We start from the raw sequence: 16825 nt of genomic DNA, 5'->3' as shown, positions 1-16825 counted from the left end.
TTTGTAAATGTCTACATTAGGTGGTATGAATTGGTTGAAAGGGTATAAAAACAAGTAGCAATTTTCTTATGAAGAATAAATACTAGCACAGAAAACATTAAGCTAAACCAGAAAATGCCATGTTGATGCTTTAGTACCCTAAGATGCACAGATGGAATATGTAGCCATCTCGTCTCTAGACAGAGAGATAGGAACTATGAAATTTGGTGCAGGCACAATCTCCAATTTCTATAACTATTGACCATTAGAGAGTAAGAAATAAAAATAAATCACAATCTCATGTGCACACATGTGGTGTGTGTGTGTGTGTGTGTGTGTGTGAGAGAGAGAGAGAGAGAGAGAGAGAGAGAGAGAGAGAGAGAGAGAGAGAGAGAGAGAGAGAGAGAGAGAGAGAGAGAATTGGGATTTGGGAGTTAGCAATATATTACCTTATCTCATGTATAAGTATATTTTCAATGGGATCTCAGAAGTGGGTTTTAAGGTCACAGGGCATTTTTACAACCAGTTCTTCCTTCCTGCTCATAGTATATTCACTACAGTATACAGGCCATCATTTTCTGAGAACCTCAAGACAACATGGGCTTCATCTCATATTATCCAATAGAAAATAAGAATACATGTACTTTGGCAGATGTTGCTAGTTTGGGTGACTTTTGTATTCTATGTGTTGTTTGTACTGGAGGCTAAGTCCCCAGTGTAACTGTACTAAGTAGAACTTTGAAGAAATGGAGGCTAGTCAGTCATTGAGAGCATTGCTGTGGTTAGGATTATTTATTGCTGGTTTCTTAGAGTAAGATAGTTCTCATTTATGAATAGGTTGTTAGAAAAACAAATTTGCTTTTTTGTCCTAGGATGCAATCTCTCCTTCTGACAAACATTCCCACAATTTTTTCTTCATCTTCATGTAGACAAAAGTCCTTATGGGCAGCAGATGTTAGCACAATGTTCTTGGACCTTTAATTATGAGTCGTATAAGCATCCTCTTTATACAAAGCCTCCAGCCTCCAGCCTTTTCTTACAGCAATAGCAAATGGGATAATAATTCTGCTAAATACGTGTGTCAGATTCTTACTTTATTTTTAGAACTTACATGTGTATATTATAGTTACTTAGAAATGAATTAGATGTTGGCAAATTAACATTCTAACCTAACCCTGAAAATATCTTTATATTCCAAACTAAAAAGACCAGTGAGTCAATTCTCTTGTACAAAATAGAATCTCACTGAGATAAAAATAGTGTGCTTAAGAACAATTTGGCTTTAAAAATGTCGTACTATTTTTGTCTCATTGAATGTTTCTCTAAATTTCATTTATAAAACCATTGCCTGCTGCTTCAATTTCTTTCTTCAATAGGTCTTGCTGTTTTCTTTCAAAGACAATAATAAACTCACCCTCCTTATAATTTTTTTAATCTCTGAATTAAAGACTGTTCTTGAGACCCAGTCCTTCCATGTGATAATTCACAAACTCTCCTATGTGTGTGGCCTTGGACATCTATACCATGACTGATGGGTTTCGTAATCTCCTTGATCCAAACTACATTGAGCTTCCTCTTGTGTTTACCACTCCTACCCCCCTCAGTGACCTGATAGAATTCTTTTTGTGTTGCATGGGGGAAGAGTGTGGAGTAGATCACAAAATGACTTTTCCTGTGTAACCAGCGGAAACAGCTAGGAATGAATTGAACCTCAGTTGTTTAACTTAAAGCATCTGTGATCACAGAGCCGTGGATGAACCGCTTTGCCTTTCTGACAGTTCTTGCCTTCAAGTGTATAAGACTATTCTAATGGATTCAGTGATAGCTAATCTCATTGGCCCTGTGACACGCCATGGAAAGAGGGAACCTTAGCTGGAAAATTGTCTCCATCAAGACTGGCCTATAGACATGTTTGTGGGAACATTTTACGGATTGCTGTTTGATGTAGAAGATCCCAGCCCACTGTGGGCAGCACCATACTTAGGCAGGTGGACCTTGGTTGTGTAAGAAAGGTACCTGAGCAGAATAAGCCAGAGAAGAAGCCGGTAACCTTTGATCTCTGGTCTCAAGCTCCTGCCTTGAGCTTCTGATGACCATTGAAACGTGTAAAAGGAAATAAACGCTTTGCTCCCCTCAGATACTTTTGGTTATGGTATTTACCTACAGCAAAGCAAGACAAACTAGGACTGACTCTTGACTGTCTGTATTTTGAATGTTTTAGAGAAAAAAACTCTACTACTAAATATTATGTTTGTTTGTTTTTTAATATGGAAAGATCCTTAAAGAGTGACATGTCCATAGAAGACCTATAGTTGTTTATGTGGTAAACTAACTTGCCCCAGATTTGTTCTCTGCCTACTCTTCAGTGCAAGGGGCAAGTCTTAAAGAGTCACAGGATGAAGAATGCATGATGGTGCACACTGGTGTGCCCAGGAGGCTGAGTTAAGAAGAGCACGGATGGAAGGGCATCCTGAGGAACATTGCAGGACCCTGCCTCAAACAAAGCAGACGAGAACAAAACAGGAGTGTAAAGGTGGGCCTTTCATGGAGAGGCTGAGCACACTGACTGCAGACATGGAAGGAACACTGGATTCTGTTCCTGGCCCTTCACTGCAGGGCACTTAACTCTGTTACTCCTTAGGTTTCTGTGTGCAGATCATAGGAGTATCTTCAGGTGGGAAAAATCTGAACTAAGAGCTCACAGCCCAGTGAAATTTCACCTTTGAGATCTCAATATTCCCTCAGGTTTTAACACAATCAATAAGAAATAGAAAAGAATATGCACCAAATTCTTCACCATATGCTTCACAGAAATCAATGCTCTTGACCTTCACAGTTGACGTAACAGGCTCCAGGATCTTAACCATCTAAGGATATAAATCATTTGAGGAAACATCAAATTTGATGTTTTCATGCAAATATGTTTGACCAGAACACTTGTACTCACTGCATCCTGCGCATGTTTTCTTAAATTACTATTCAAGTACTTCCTAAACTTTAACTTTCCATATGAATAATTATATGTCTAAGCATAGTTTCAAAAATGTAAAAACAGGGATTTAAGCACAGAATTCCAGAGGAAAGGTTTGGCTGGCTATGGTGTCTCCACAGTGGCACCAAGAGCTCTATCTAATCATCTAGGATACAGCCCTCATTTTTAGGCTAATAAACGAGTTGTAGAAGCTCAGTCATAATCTGACATTCCAGACACAAAAGAATTAAATAGGAAAGAAGGAACAAAGGAGAATAAGCTAGTCGAGCCTCCCTCTTCTCTTCCTTTCCTGGAAACTTGACTAAGAAATGGCTACTTTTTTGTTATTGGTCAGGATTTGTTCATGTGACTTCTCTTAGTTAAAAGAGAGCCTGAATATTGTATTTTGCTTCTGCTTTCATTGTCAACAAGATCAAAATTAGGTTTCTGTTGACATGGACCTGAAGTTTTGAGTTTCTTGAATTACATTAATCATATGAATTCATCCAGAGGGACCTTCACTAGTGACCAACTACCTGGGGGTAACTTGGTATTTGGTAACCAGTGAGAGGAGCTTTATACAACAAAAGCTTGGAGCAAGTGATTTTTTTTTTTTTTTTGTACTCAGGAGAGCTGTCAAGGTGTAATGTGACCCAGACCCAGAGAAAAGAGAGGAAAGGCTCAGAAAACAGTGTCCCTGATAACCTGGAACCTTCTTAAGCCATGAGTAGCAGGGCACAAGCAGAGGGATGGATAATAGCCTTGAAATGTGACTTACACATTCAATGTAGACTACCATGCATAACTTTATAAATATGTGATGACGAAAGAAGTTATCACTTTAGAATTATGTTTGGGAGGTTCAGCAGAGGCAGTTCACCAATGAATACATATATGGAGGAAAAGCACTACAGAGCAGCAATGATGGGCTTTGGAGTTATTTCTTCCTAGGTTTTCATCCTGGAACTACAATGTGTGATCCATGTAGAGTGGTCTAAATGAGAATGGCCCACATACACTCATATATGTGACTGCTTAGTCCTCAGTTGATAGAATTATTCAGGAAGGATTAGGAGGTGTGGCCTTTTTGCAGGAGGTGTGTTACTGGATTTGAGATTTCAAAAGCCCACTATCCGTAATTCCTTTTGCAGATCAGGGTGTAAACTCTCAATGACTTCTCCAACACCCTGCCTGCCTGCCTGCCTGCCCCCGTGCTCCCCACCAGTGGTCATAGACTTACTCACTGAAACTATAAGCCCCCCTTCAACTCTTTCATCTATAAGTTATCTTGATTATGGTGTGTTTTCATAGCAATAGAAACGTAATGAAGATGCCGTGCACCTTGAAAAGTCATCTCATCTCATTTTTCTGACTCTCCTGTTTCTTATCTTTCAAACAAGAAAAAAATGTAAAAAAAATGTAAAAAAAAAAAAAACCTAATACACCTCTCATGTGCTTGTACATTACTGATAATAACAGACACAACCTCTGTCCAGTGCATGGCCCACAGTGGTGGAATTGCTAGTTTTAGTTCTATGATGACAGGGCATGTGTTCTCAACTGGCAGGCACTAACTGTGCACTTGCTGGGGAGCCCCACTGCATTGCAGGCTATGCTCTGGGTTCTTGTTGAAGGAGGTGTACAGGAGATCCAGGGAAGTACAAGGAGAAATTAACTTTCTAGGCAGCAGCCACCAGGAAGTTCCCTGTGCTCTTGATGTCAGCGAAGGCTGTAAACCTCCTGCTAGGTCCACTAAATTGTAGGTTTCCAATGCTTACTTACGACCACCTACACAAAGCTCATGATGAAAGGTTTCGTTTCTACAACTTTTATCTTCCTCATATATAAAATGAATATACTCATAATGTCCACCTCCCTGGCATGTTTTCAAGATAGTGCCCGTGGAACCTGGCCCGTAATGTGCATCCAGCAAACACTGTCTATTATAAGCTACTTCCTTCTTTCCACCCAACCAAAAACAGGGCTCATGGGTTTTAGAGCTGTCTCAGCTCCAGTAATGCTATAAAAATTTAACTAGGGCATAAAGTACACATATAATCACACTAGGTCCAAAAATGATTCTGTGATAATGTGATTAATAACGAGTTCTTCGATCGTAATAGCATCTTAAGTTGCTTCTGTAGACTTGTAAATTTCATAGGCTCCAGTGCTTATGAAAGTGAGACTGGCGGCTCGTTGCCAGGGTGGCAAGCTGCACATTAGGCCTGTATTGGTGTTGCACACTCCCTAAATAGCTTTGTGTCTCAGGTCAAAACTTCACATTTGCTGGAATCTCTCTGGGGTGGACTGACTTTACTTGTGTGCTCTTGCTTTTCCTTGCTGAGATGTGAGCAAGCTTGACAAGGAAATCGAGGAGAGTCCTTGGAACAGTGTGCTGGTATCTGAAATTTGTCATGACCAGGACCTCGCTCCATGCTCCTGGTAACTTTTATCTTTTCCAGGGCAGGTTTTCTATGCATTGTGCCAGGTGCTCCTCTCTAACACCTGGAAAGAAAGGAGAATGATTTTCATTACTGTTTTTTAGGTAAGAAAATAAAAGCTAAGCAATTGAAAGTAACATCTCCCTCCTTGGTATGGGTAGACATGACTCCAGATCTTTGCTTCTAGTTCTTTTTGCATGACTGCATTGCAGGTCACCTCTGTCCTTATGCCGTCTGGAGACACTGGGCATTTATATATCTTCATATCAAATTGTATTTGAGAAGGAGTGAGCTGTATAAATACACACCCAGTTTCTTTAGATGGGCAGATGACTAGAAGCTCTATACTCATAAAGCCTGTAGGTGGATGGGCTTAGCACATAGCAACTGTGCTGGAGCAGAACCTGTTCATTCTAGGGATGCTGGGGTTCATAACCAGCATGGTGTTGTACCAGAAGTGAAGTGGCTATTCATACTCATGGCAAGAAGCAGAATTTCCAAAGCCTAAAATCCTACCACCTCAGATCTTGAACACTAGTCAAACTTTGAAGAGATTTCAATAAAATAGAAGTGTTTTCCTTCAGAATGTATAACAGCACTCATTATAATTAGTGTGCATACATGCGTGTGTGCATGTTTAAACCTTGGATGGGGTGTGGGGGGACAGGTCACAAAGCTGAGTTCCCAGAACTCTATCACATCCTCCTCTATGACACAAGAAATAAGAGACGGTTCAGTGATCAAGCAAGTTGTAGTATTTATCAAAGGACTGACTGTATTGGGGGCTGGAGAGATTGCTCAATGGCCAGGAGTGCTTATTGATCTTGATGAGGACCCAGGTTCTGTTTCCAGCATCCAAATTCCAGTTCATGACTGTCTGTAATGCCAGTTCTACATCTGGCTCCCTCTTCTGGCCTTTATAGGCACCATATGTTCCTTCCTTCCTTCCTTCCTTCCTTCCTTCCTTCCTTCCTTCCTTCCTTCCTCCCTCCCTCCCTCCCTCCCTCCCTCCCTCCCTCCCTCCCTCTCTCTCTCTCTCTCTCTCTCTCTCTCTCTCTCTCTCTCTCTCTCTCTCTCTCTTTCTTTTTCTGTGAATCTTTTCTTATTTGGAGAACTGGCTGAACCAAAGAGCCCTTCCTCCCACCACTTGTCACTAGTTGGGCTCATATGGTTTTTGTTTTTCTCTACTGGTTTTATTTATATTAAAACCCTGGTTGGTATGCAAGTGTCTTGCTGTAGTGGTCATAGAGTTTGTTTTGCAATGATAGGAGAAGCAAATACTTTCCCACTTAGGGGCCCCGAGTTCATGTCATTTCTTACATGATATAGTAGAATCTAGAAAATTCCTGTTTGGGGAGTCAGGTTTAACTCAGTGGTAGAGCTAAGCTAATCATGTTCAAGGTAGTAGGTTCAGTCTACAGCATCAACACATTTCTTTGGGAAATCTGTCCCAGAAAACAGCTCCTTGTCCTCCAGTCACTGTCATCATCTCTCTCCCTCACCACCTCCTCTGAAGCCATAGGGTACTTACATACATGCAGGATGAAACACTCAGACACATAAAGAAATGAATCTTTTTCTTTTTTAAAGGACTATAAAAGTACAAGCCTAGGACATCGCTGGATGTGAGGAGGGGCTTAGGGCACAGGGGGTGGGGAAGCAGGTGTGAGGAAAGGGAGGGAGGTGTCTAATCTAGCTCTTTCCCAAAAACACTAACCATAACTAGGTTGGAAGCAGTCTGAACTAATTTTCTGGTTGCTTGTGAGAGATGGACATTGCAGCACTCAGAGCATTTGGGTTGCTTTGACCTCCAGCCATCTGTGCCCGGCCTGTAAAGTTAAATGGCCAGTGGCATCAGATGGTGAGTGCTCACAAACAGTCCCTGTTCACTGCCCCTGTAAGAGGGAAAAATGCCCCCTGGAGAAATAATCATAGATGCTATTTTCAAAGGTAGAATTAATTGTATACTCAGGAAAGCCCATCTCTGCCAATTATTCTATTAGGGTGACAGAGGTATTGTGCCTCAGAAAACAGCAGGAATAGTTTCTCAAAGGTCACCTACCTCAGCACTCCTGGAACAAAGCCCTTGGGGTCACATTCTCTGGTGGATTAGTAAGTGACATTTTACAGTCAAAATATGTACCTAAGAATAGGTCTGATCCTCTGACCTTAAGCTTTTAAGGGTGGGAGCTGTCCTTTGGTGACTTTTTAACATTACTTTTCCCCCGTAGTCATATAATCTTAAATATGTCCCTTTGTCTCTATGGACACCAAACGTGAGCTTGATCACACATTCCACTATATTAATATGTCTGCCTCTGTTCCCATCTCGTCCCTCCAGCTAGTGAGACCTGCAACGACTTTCACCCGATGTTCTTCACCCATGACAGATCTTTTGAGGAATTCTTCTGCATTTGCATTCAGCTCCTGAACAAAACATGGAAGGAAATGAGGGCAACGTCTGAAGACTTCAACAAGGTAACGGGTGTGGTCGCCTGCCATCTGACTAGTCTGGGGCTCACGCCTCAGATGTGGTATACTATGTTCCCTCAGCTGTGCATAGAAGCAGTGATCGAGGGAAGAGAAGGAAAGGAGTGTGATTTTAAATCACACCCAAAATGGAAGCAACCACTAGGTATCTGCTTGGGGTCACTTTGGCCCCTTTGTCTCAGCCAAGGCCACCAACACTTTCTGGAGAAACTCTCCTGGTGAGTTTTTCCTTTGTAGTTTTGGTACGGGATGCTTTGTCACTGGTTTGAGACTATTAAGTAAGGTGTCATCCCTCTATCTGTGTAGAAGACAAATGGAGAGCCAGCCAATACAGAAGACAACTGTCTGGTCCATTGGTATGTTTGTGTAGTATGGACACCTTAAGTTCATATGTCTGCTTCTATGTCCAAATAACAATTATTTCTATGATGGAGGTTCTCTATCTCTACCTCTACCTCTACCTCTACCTCTACCTCTACCTCTACCTCTACCTCTACCTCTACCTCTACCTCTACCTCTACCTTTACCTCTACCTCTACCTCTATCTCTATCTCTATAGGGTTATATGGACCATTTCAGAGGACAGCTTGCCGGAGTAGTCAGTTCTTTGCTTTAATTGTGTTGGTTCCAGGGCTTGAACTCAGGTTGCTAGGCTTAGTGGCAGATGCTTTTACCCTCTCAGCCACCTCCCCAGCATTTGTTTGTTCTTACGTTGTCATTACTTGTGGGACTATGACTTTCCTGCTTCCATAGATGTGAGAATTTCCAGGTCAACTTAGAGGAGTTTGAAACAGAGTCCCTGCTTTTAGAGATTAAGAATATATTTCTCCTTGCAACAGACACGTATAACAGTAATGGCTACTTATGTCTAGTTGTAGGGTCCGGATGGGTATAGTTTAGCGTGTAACATTTGTAACATGACTGTAAACAAGGTTCTGGCCCTTTGCCCAAACCCACTCTCCTGGTTCTAAGGATCATAACTATCTAAGAATCTGGTGTGCTACTTCTGTGGCCTTGGGACATAGATAACATCTAAACTTCTAACTTCATTTTTCTCCCTGTTACCTTCTGTCTGAATGTTTGTCACCTCTATTTTGTTTTGTTTCCAAATTCTGGTTTGTGGCATCTTTAACCACTCATGGTTGAAAAGAAAGGAAAGCAGGAAATGGGCTGAAGCCTGAGCCAGGCACTGACCTGGCATAGTTACCTCATCCACAGGTCATTTCCCTCTATGGTGCCTTCCATCTTTCCTTTACTATCCAATGTGCCCCCTGTTGAACCCCAATCAGCAAGGTGCATTTGTCTGAACATCATTGTCTGAGTAGGCATGATTCAAAGAAGCCTGAAAGCGAAGAAGCCATTAATTCACTTGCAATCACAGCCACAGCCTCCTCTGTGTACTTCACTTGATTATGAGAGACTTTGCTATTCAGGTGCAAATCACCCCAGAGAAAGGAGGCCTTCCCCACTCAAGTAACAAGAGGAGACTTAAATCAATAGCCTTTCAAAGTGGCTGTGGCCACTCTGCCCTGGATCAGCATGACTCTTCATGTGCTGTGGGGGCAGGCCATCCAAGCAAGTCTCTGTGTTCTGTGTTAGGACACTCACTCCTCAAGGAAGGCTGCCTCACCATCTGTGATATAGATTAACATTGGTTCAAGAATTAGTGTCAGAGAGGGGTCAACCATAGAAAAGACACGGGATTTTAATTTCCCATAATACTCAGCTTTTCCCCTGCTTATTAAAGAAAAGCATATTTTAAGATGAATGCATAAACACATACATGAATTCATTGAAATATAAGTACACAGATGCATAGATATAGATAAATAGTAAATAGCATGTGTATTCATTTTCTATTCCTACTACCACAAATGACTGCAGAATTAGTAGCTTGAACAATGAAAATTTCTTATCTGACTGTTCTATAATTCAGAAGCTAACAGTGTCTCCTTGGATCGCAGTTAAGGCTTCAACAAGCAATGTTTCTATCTGAATGTTCTAGGAGAGAATTTGCTTCCTCACAGTCTTTAGCTTCTAGAGGTTGCTATATTCCTTGGTTTGCATCCTGTTTCTCGCTCTTCAATGCCAGCAGCTATGGGTCTAGTCCTCTCTGATGCCACCTCTGATGTCTTTTTTTTTTAAGTGTCCCAAGATTGTTTGGAATTTGGATAATTCACGATAATAAGCTCCCAGTGTTAAGGTTGGCAAAAAACAACCTTAATTCTATTGGTAACCTAAATAACGCTTTGCTGTGTAGCACAGTTACACATCTTAGGGATTAAAACATGGGCCTCCATTGAGGGTATTCTGCTGACCATCATAGTCTATATTTTATCTGTGTATGTTTTATCTATCAGTGTTAATAACAACTTTTAATGCAGTATTGATAGAAAAACCGTTTGCTTGTTATTTGACTGGTAGACATAATTCCAGAATTCGGCTGAGAGCTACTCAGGCTCAGTACAGATATGTTTGTGTCCCCTTTCCTTTGTGTCCCTGTTCTCCCTGCCTTTTTACTTTGGGGGCAAAAAGAAAGACAATGAGTGTGCAGTATGAGAGCCACTACCACCATTCCATGCAGCCTTTCCATTTTTTATTTCTTTTTTCTTGCTTCCTGCCTATCAACCACTGTGCCGCTTTACTCAATAATAAATGGAAGCAGAGAGAAGTGCTGAAATTGAAATCAGTTCACTTTTCTTCTTGTTATTATCTTGGTAGCAAAGGAGATTGAATTTAGGAACAAATGTGGGTTTGGAGTTTCTGGTAGGTTTAAATGATATCATGTTCCTGAGATTGTCTAAATTCGAATTCAGGAATATTTTAAAAGAACCCAACATGAAACACCATTGCTTTTGAAATACTTTGGATATCTCAGGCTCTGGTCGGTTTATATACAGCATGAAAAGGAGATTGAATTGCCTACCTCAGGGCCACTAATTCAAAATTTTAATTTCACCAACATAGCACTTGCAGCACGTTCTAGCAGAGTCAGGGATAGCTTCTGATGGGTACCCTGACTTCGGCTTCGGATTGAAGGTATCTGGAATGTGCTAGTTAATGTCACTAGTTAATGCCACTGCTGGAAGATGGCGTTTGGAAAAGCAGCGGCTACTGCTCTTCCAGTCTTGAGGAGCAGCAGATGGAAAGTTTTCTTATTTATGTAAGAGAAGTAGAATTGGGATGATTAAAATATTTATGCTTCGGGAAGAACTTTCACTTTCTAGATATAGCAGTCTACAGAATAATCCATTGATTCAGGCCATTGAGTTTGTATTCTGTGTTTTGACTTTTATTACCAATATTTTAGAACATGCATTATTCATTTGTAGGGATGTCAGGGAAGAGCTAAACTGCTGCCAGCTACTTCCCCACACAAGTGACCCAACCATCATTTGAGGGCTTCACTTATGATGTTTTGTTTACAGGAATCTTATTTTATGCTTGTGTGGGTTGTAGTTGTCCCATTTTAATTATTCTAACAAGGGTTTGCAAGTGGAATATGGATCTATGCAGCAGTATGTCTCAACCGTGGATACATTTGGATAACATGGGGCCTCTTAGCTCAGTGGGCAGTAGAACCACTGACCAGGGAAACCATTCGGTGGGAAAAAGCTATCCACGAATTGTTTTCATGAAGTTAGAGTTGCTCACTCAAGGTGGGTTGTAACAATGGTATTTCCACCTATTAATATAGATATATGCTATACATATTTCCAACTAATTCAGACTGCCTGCCTTGAGAAGAGTACTGTGACCATTTGTCATACTCAAAAATTCCATGCCTGAAAATTAACAAAAAAGAAAAATGGAAATGCTGTCTCATCCTCTCTTATTGGTGATGCTATAGTAGTTGGAGTCATACATGTAAACATATGTTGAGGAAGTAAATTTATATGCAGATGTGATAAGTGGCAAAAAAAAAAATTAAACTTATGCTGACTTCAGCAATTTGTTGTCCAACAGCTTTATGAACTGACTTGGTTTCCCGCATTGACACATCATGATAGCAGTCTAATAGAATATCAGCAGGCCTCAAGAATTGTGTGTCCCTCACAGTTGATGAGACCTAGGGCCTCTCCAAAAGCTGACTACTTGGTCAGACTCATTTAGTGGACTCAAGTCATTCTAAGGGCCATCAGCAACCTGTCCTTTCGGTATTGAGGGCACTATCAAAATTCAGCATTATAGACGGAGATGACACAACTTTGCATGTTTCCATGTAATGAAATGCAAGTGACAATTTTAAAAGTGGCCTTACTGTGAAGTAAGTAATAGAGCTATTTTGGAATTTTATCCAACAGCAAAAATAAGCTAGGCACACTTTGCTAGGGCTTGGAATCTTACACTCACAGATGAAAAGTCGTGGATGCTTAAAATATCAGAGACCGAGGTGGGACAACCCGGGGCTAGCAAAGCAGCTGCCCCTTGGCCAAGCTGTGGGCATCATCTGTGTCAACGGGAGAAAATCCCAATTAGGAAGAATTGGAGAATGGACCAGAAGGAAACATTCTAAGAAATCCCCTGAAGAGGAGTCACAGAAAATAATGGATCTTGGTGTGGCATAAAATGGGATGGTGGTTAAAATGTTAACACTGGCAAATGCCTGAGCTCAAAGGGGACGGCTTGCTTCTTACATTACTTTTGGCTTACTGACTTTCAGTGTGTGCTTTGCAGAAGACAGTTGTATATTCAGAAGTCCTCCTCCCAGCCCTGCTCAGCTCACTCTTTAGGTTCACTGAGCCAGCCTATGGAATGAAAGGTAGTCTGTAACTCTCCTCATGAATAAACATGAGGCTCCTCATTTGCATGAGGCAGGTGACTGTAAAATAGGCTTGCAGCAAGTAATGAAAGGAAGCTTTGTGCGTGGTGCCCAGGGGGAGCTGAGAGGACTCGGAGTTGTTTATCTTCATTAGAATTCCATCTAGTGCTGCTGTTATTGATCTGAACTGGACCTGGTGTGGCTAATAAAGTAGGTGTACATTTTAATTGAAACATGAATATTTAAGGAGAGGAGCTGTCTTTTAAAGAAACCTTGTGTCATGCAATGAGATTATGTATTATTTTATCTGTCCAGGCTATTAACAAGTATTTATTCAAAAGCCTTCTCGTCTGCCACAATAGGTTTGTAGGTTTGCAGTATAGCCAGACATCCTCTAGAACCAAATGCATTGTAATGAAAAGATGTAGTTTTTCCTTTAATGTTTCCCAATGAATAGTAGCGAGTGGATTCTTGTGCTTGTAGTTGTCAGCTGCTAATTCGAGGTAGAGTTGGGCTTTGTTCATGGTCCTTGCCACTTTTTATGAAATTGTCCTCGTTCATCACAATTACACTCTCTTAGGACAGCAGGAAGACCAAGAGTGACTTTGCTAACTTTAGTTTGATGCACAGCATTTGTTGAAATAGACTGTAAGGTACTTGCTTCATAAAAAAGAAAGTTTTGGTAGCTGCTGACCTGAGGCTGCCTGAGTCAGGCAGGCGACAGCAGTATGGAGCTGTGTTTTGCAACCTCTTCTGGTCAGGCCCTTGTAAGGCTTTTTAGATTATTTCTCTTCCCTCATCATCTTTTCTCCTGAAATTGTTGTTGTGATCATAAAAAAGAGAAAGAGCTATAAGAATATGTTCTGGCCGGGTGTGTGGAGAAGGGGTGCCTTAGTGGGCCCATGCCAAGGCATCCCTTCTCCCTGAGAGAACAGCCACATGACAGTGTAGTATAAAATAGAGTTTATTTAGCTCATGGGGAGAGGAGGTAAGAGAGTAGTAGAGGCAGAGAAAGGTAGAGAGAAGGAGAGAGTAGAGAAGTAGAGGCCGGCCATGGCCACGTGGAGAGAGAGAGGGAGAAGGGAATGGAGGGGGGAGCAAGGAGGCAAGAGAGAGAAAGGTAGGAGTAAGAGAGAGAAGGGGGCAAGCAGCTCCTTTTATAGGGGGCCAGGCCTACCTCGCTGTTGTAGCTAACTGTGGGGAGGAGCATACCTGGCTGTTGTCAGGTAACTGCGGGCAGAGTCCAGACAGAATACCAAAACTTGTTGTTACAGAAATACCAAGTCTTGTGTATTGGTACCCAAGGTAGATTTTCAAATATCAATAATATATTTTTTTTCCTGCCTTGTATAGAGAACAACTGGAATTTGGCTTGATCACAAAGGGAATGTGACCACAGTGGAAATACATTCCTGAGTGAAGGAGCTTTCCTTTAAGGTTCCTGATATTGGAAGTTTCCTTTTCCGGCTCATCTCCCAATGTACTACCCATGGCTCAGTGCCAGGCGCAGGGGTGACTAAAAAGCCTAGCTCATCCTTTCTTGTACCCAGATAACCATGTGGAAAGGGATTCAGCAGCTTGAGCCTCAGGGGTCTCATCTGTGGAATAAGAGCAAGTACTTTGCCTACCACTCAGGATGGCTCTGTACTCTCCTGGTGTCAGTAGATGGACTGTGTATCACGTTTCTGGATGGAGCCGGTATCAGGCAATGGTAATATGGTCGTAGGAGACCATATGCCGTAGGATTTTAACTACAAGCATTTCCAGGAAAAGTAGACAAGCTTGCACAGGGACATAACTATTGTGTTTTGCCTTCTGGACATTGTCTACCACTGGACATTTGTAGTATAAAACTTCATGAGTGTTTCACAAACAGTCCCAGATAAGCCTGACAATGCTAATATATTCAGACAGTATCTCTTTGTAATTCAAGACTAGTATAGAGTTCTCACTTCTGAAGTTTTGACCAAGCCCATATAACTTTCTTTGCTGTGTCCAGATTTGGCAAATGTGAGAAGGAAACAATTAGCAGGTTCTTCCGCTCCACAGCAGCACAATCCATCAGTCCCTTGGTTCAGTTACAGACCATCCCTTAGGAGAATCATCACTACTCACCAAGCTGATTGCTCTATTCATCCACATCTGAAGCCTCTTTCCCTTCTATTAACTGTGCTTTGGGGACTGTGTGTGAATGGTCAACAAGTTCCTGTGACCTGAATTCCAGACTCCAGTGTGGAGTATCAGCGAGATTTCATAATGGCAGAGATACCATTTTATTAGTATATGTTCAATTAACAGGAAATCACCCGCATTTTAAGTGAGGCGTAATGAGATGAAAGCATTTTAAATGAAAGGGCAGACAGGAGTCAGGGTTGCTTAGCTAGGAAGGAGAGGGGTACCATTCTGTGCTGATCTCTTATAAAGTGTAAGTCCTCGTCGATCAAAAAAAAGTATTTATCTTGTAATTGCAAAGTAAATTATGTTCAGTGGGAAATTTAAAAATGCAGTTGTAGAGAGTGCAGCAGAGGCCATGGCTACATCATGTGGTCACTCCCTATTGTCACCTGAAAGGGCTGGGTGTGATGGGCAGAGGACTGAGGTCAAAGAGGGGACATAAATTGAGATAACGAGTCTATATTTAGTTACTATTTTGCTGCTCTGATAAAATGCCATAATCAAACAATTTTCCTTAGTGCTCCAGAGGGCGAGATGTCCGTAACAGAGGGTGGGGAAGGTATGCCAGCAGGAGCAGGGAACTGAGAGCTTCCATCTTTATCCATACACAGGACACAGAGGGAATAAAAAAAAAAAAAAAAAAAAACCAAAGTGTCCGTCAGGATTCTTAAAGGTGAAGTGGAAGAGTATGTGCGTCCGTGTGTGTGTGTGTGTGTGTATGCATGTATGCATGTATGTTTGCCTGTGATTTATTAGACTGATTCACATACAGGAAGTGGTCCAGCTGGTCCAACAATAGCTGTCTCCTGACAGAAAAGCTATGGATCTGGCTGTTGATCCATCCGTTATACTAGATGTCTCAGCAATACCAGTCCCAGGCAAGAGTCCCAGGGAGGTTCTAGAGAGCTGCTGTTCTTCAGTCTACATTGGACTCCTGAAGGAGTATGTTCTCACAGCAGTGAAGGAATGATTCAGGAACAAGGTAGATGAACCCGATATCAAAATCAAGGTCAAACAGGCAGAAAGGAAAAACTTCTGTCTTCCATGTCCTTTTATGTGGGTTGCTGTCAGAAAGTGTGGACCAGCCTTAGGTTGGCTCTTCTCACCTTAAATGATGTAATCAAGAAAAATACCTCTCAGGTGTGCTACCTCTTTGGGTTTTAGTTGAGTCCATATGTAGTCCAGTTGGAAACCAAGATTAATCATCTTAAACTGGAACTGAGATGACGCTATAAGCCCTTAAAATGCACCCCTACCCCCAGTGGTAGTCTTCCACCAGAAAGTCTGTACTTCCAAAGACTCCATACCCTCTCCAAACAGCACTACCAAATGAGGATCCCAAGTGTTCCAATACAGGAGCCTATGGGAACCAATTGTCATTTAAGTCACCACAGAGAATCAAAGATAATGACCAGAAGTCATTTGTAAAGGATCCAAAACAAGAGCTGTGAGAAGTTAGAAAACTCTTAAGTGAGATCTGTAGGTGCCATCAGCATTGATGCCAGAACCAGAGCTGGAGTGGTGGCTCGGTAGGGAAGTGCACTGGCTCCAACTCTAGGTTGGAGTCCCAGAACCCATGTGTTGGCTCATAACCCTCTATTACTCTAGTTCAGTCCTCGGGGAGCCAATGTTCTCTTCTGGCCTTCATGGGCACCACATGTACAGAGGATGTACCAGGCGTACATTCAAGCAAAATATCCATACTTATAAAAATAAACAATTTTTGACCAGACTCCCTCAGCCCACACACCAGCCTGCCCCATCTGACCAGTCATAGACCTAAACCTCTGAGTCCAAAGACCAGAAATAGGAACAGAGAGTGAGAGGCAGGAATAGGCCAAAGGGGAGGGCTAAATTTATCCATAATTTCTTTAGCCCCTTTGTGGCAAGTGTTAAAGGGAGAAAAATGAATAGTGAAGATTGACTTTGAGAGCTCTGGGCTCCTAATTGTTTGTTAGTTTGTTTATTCTCTCTCTGCCTTCTCTCTCTCTTGTTGCCTGTAACTGC

General features: G+C 41.7%; 1 protein-coding gene across 4 annotated transcripts in view; it reads left to right on the top strand.

Annotated features, from left to right (window-relative positions):
- Nucleotides 1-16825, top strand: part of Elmo1 (engulfment and cell motility 1) — a 510326-nt gene that overhangs the window by 353774 nt on the left and 139727 nt on the right. For all 4 annotated transcript variants that reach the window (XM_029468421.2, XM_029468420.2, XM_029468424.2 and 1 more), the window contains one exon: nt 7733-7869. In XM_029468421.2, the coding sequence (XP_029324281.1) occupies nt 7733-7869 (137 nt within the window). The remainder of the gene's footprint in view (nt 1-7732; nt 7870-16825) is intronic.

Source organism: Mus caroli, unplaced genomic scaffold (assembly GCF_978045245.1).
Source record: "Mus caroli unplaced genomic scaffold, Mus_caroli_1 scaffold_15, whole genome shotgun sequence".
NCBI classification, from domain to species: domain Eukaryota; kingdom Metazoa; phylum Chordata; class Mammalia; order Rodentia; family Muridae; genus Mus; species Mus caroli.
The sequence above is the reverse complement of the archived record's forward strand: the minus strand, read 5'-3'. Positions and strand labels throughout refer to the sequence as shown.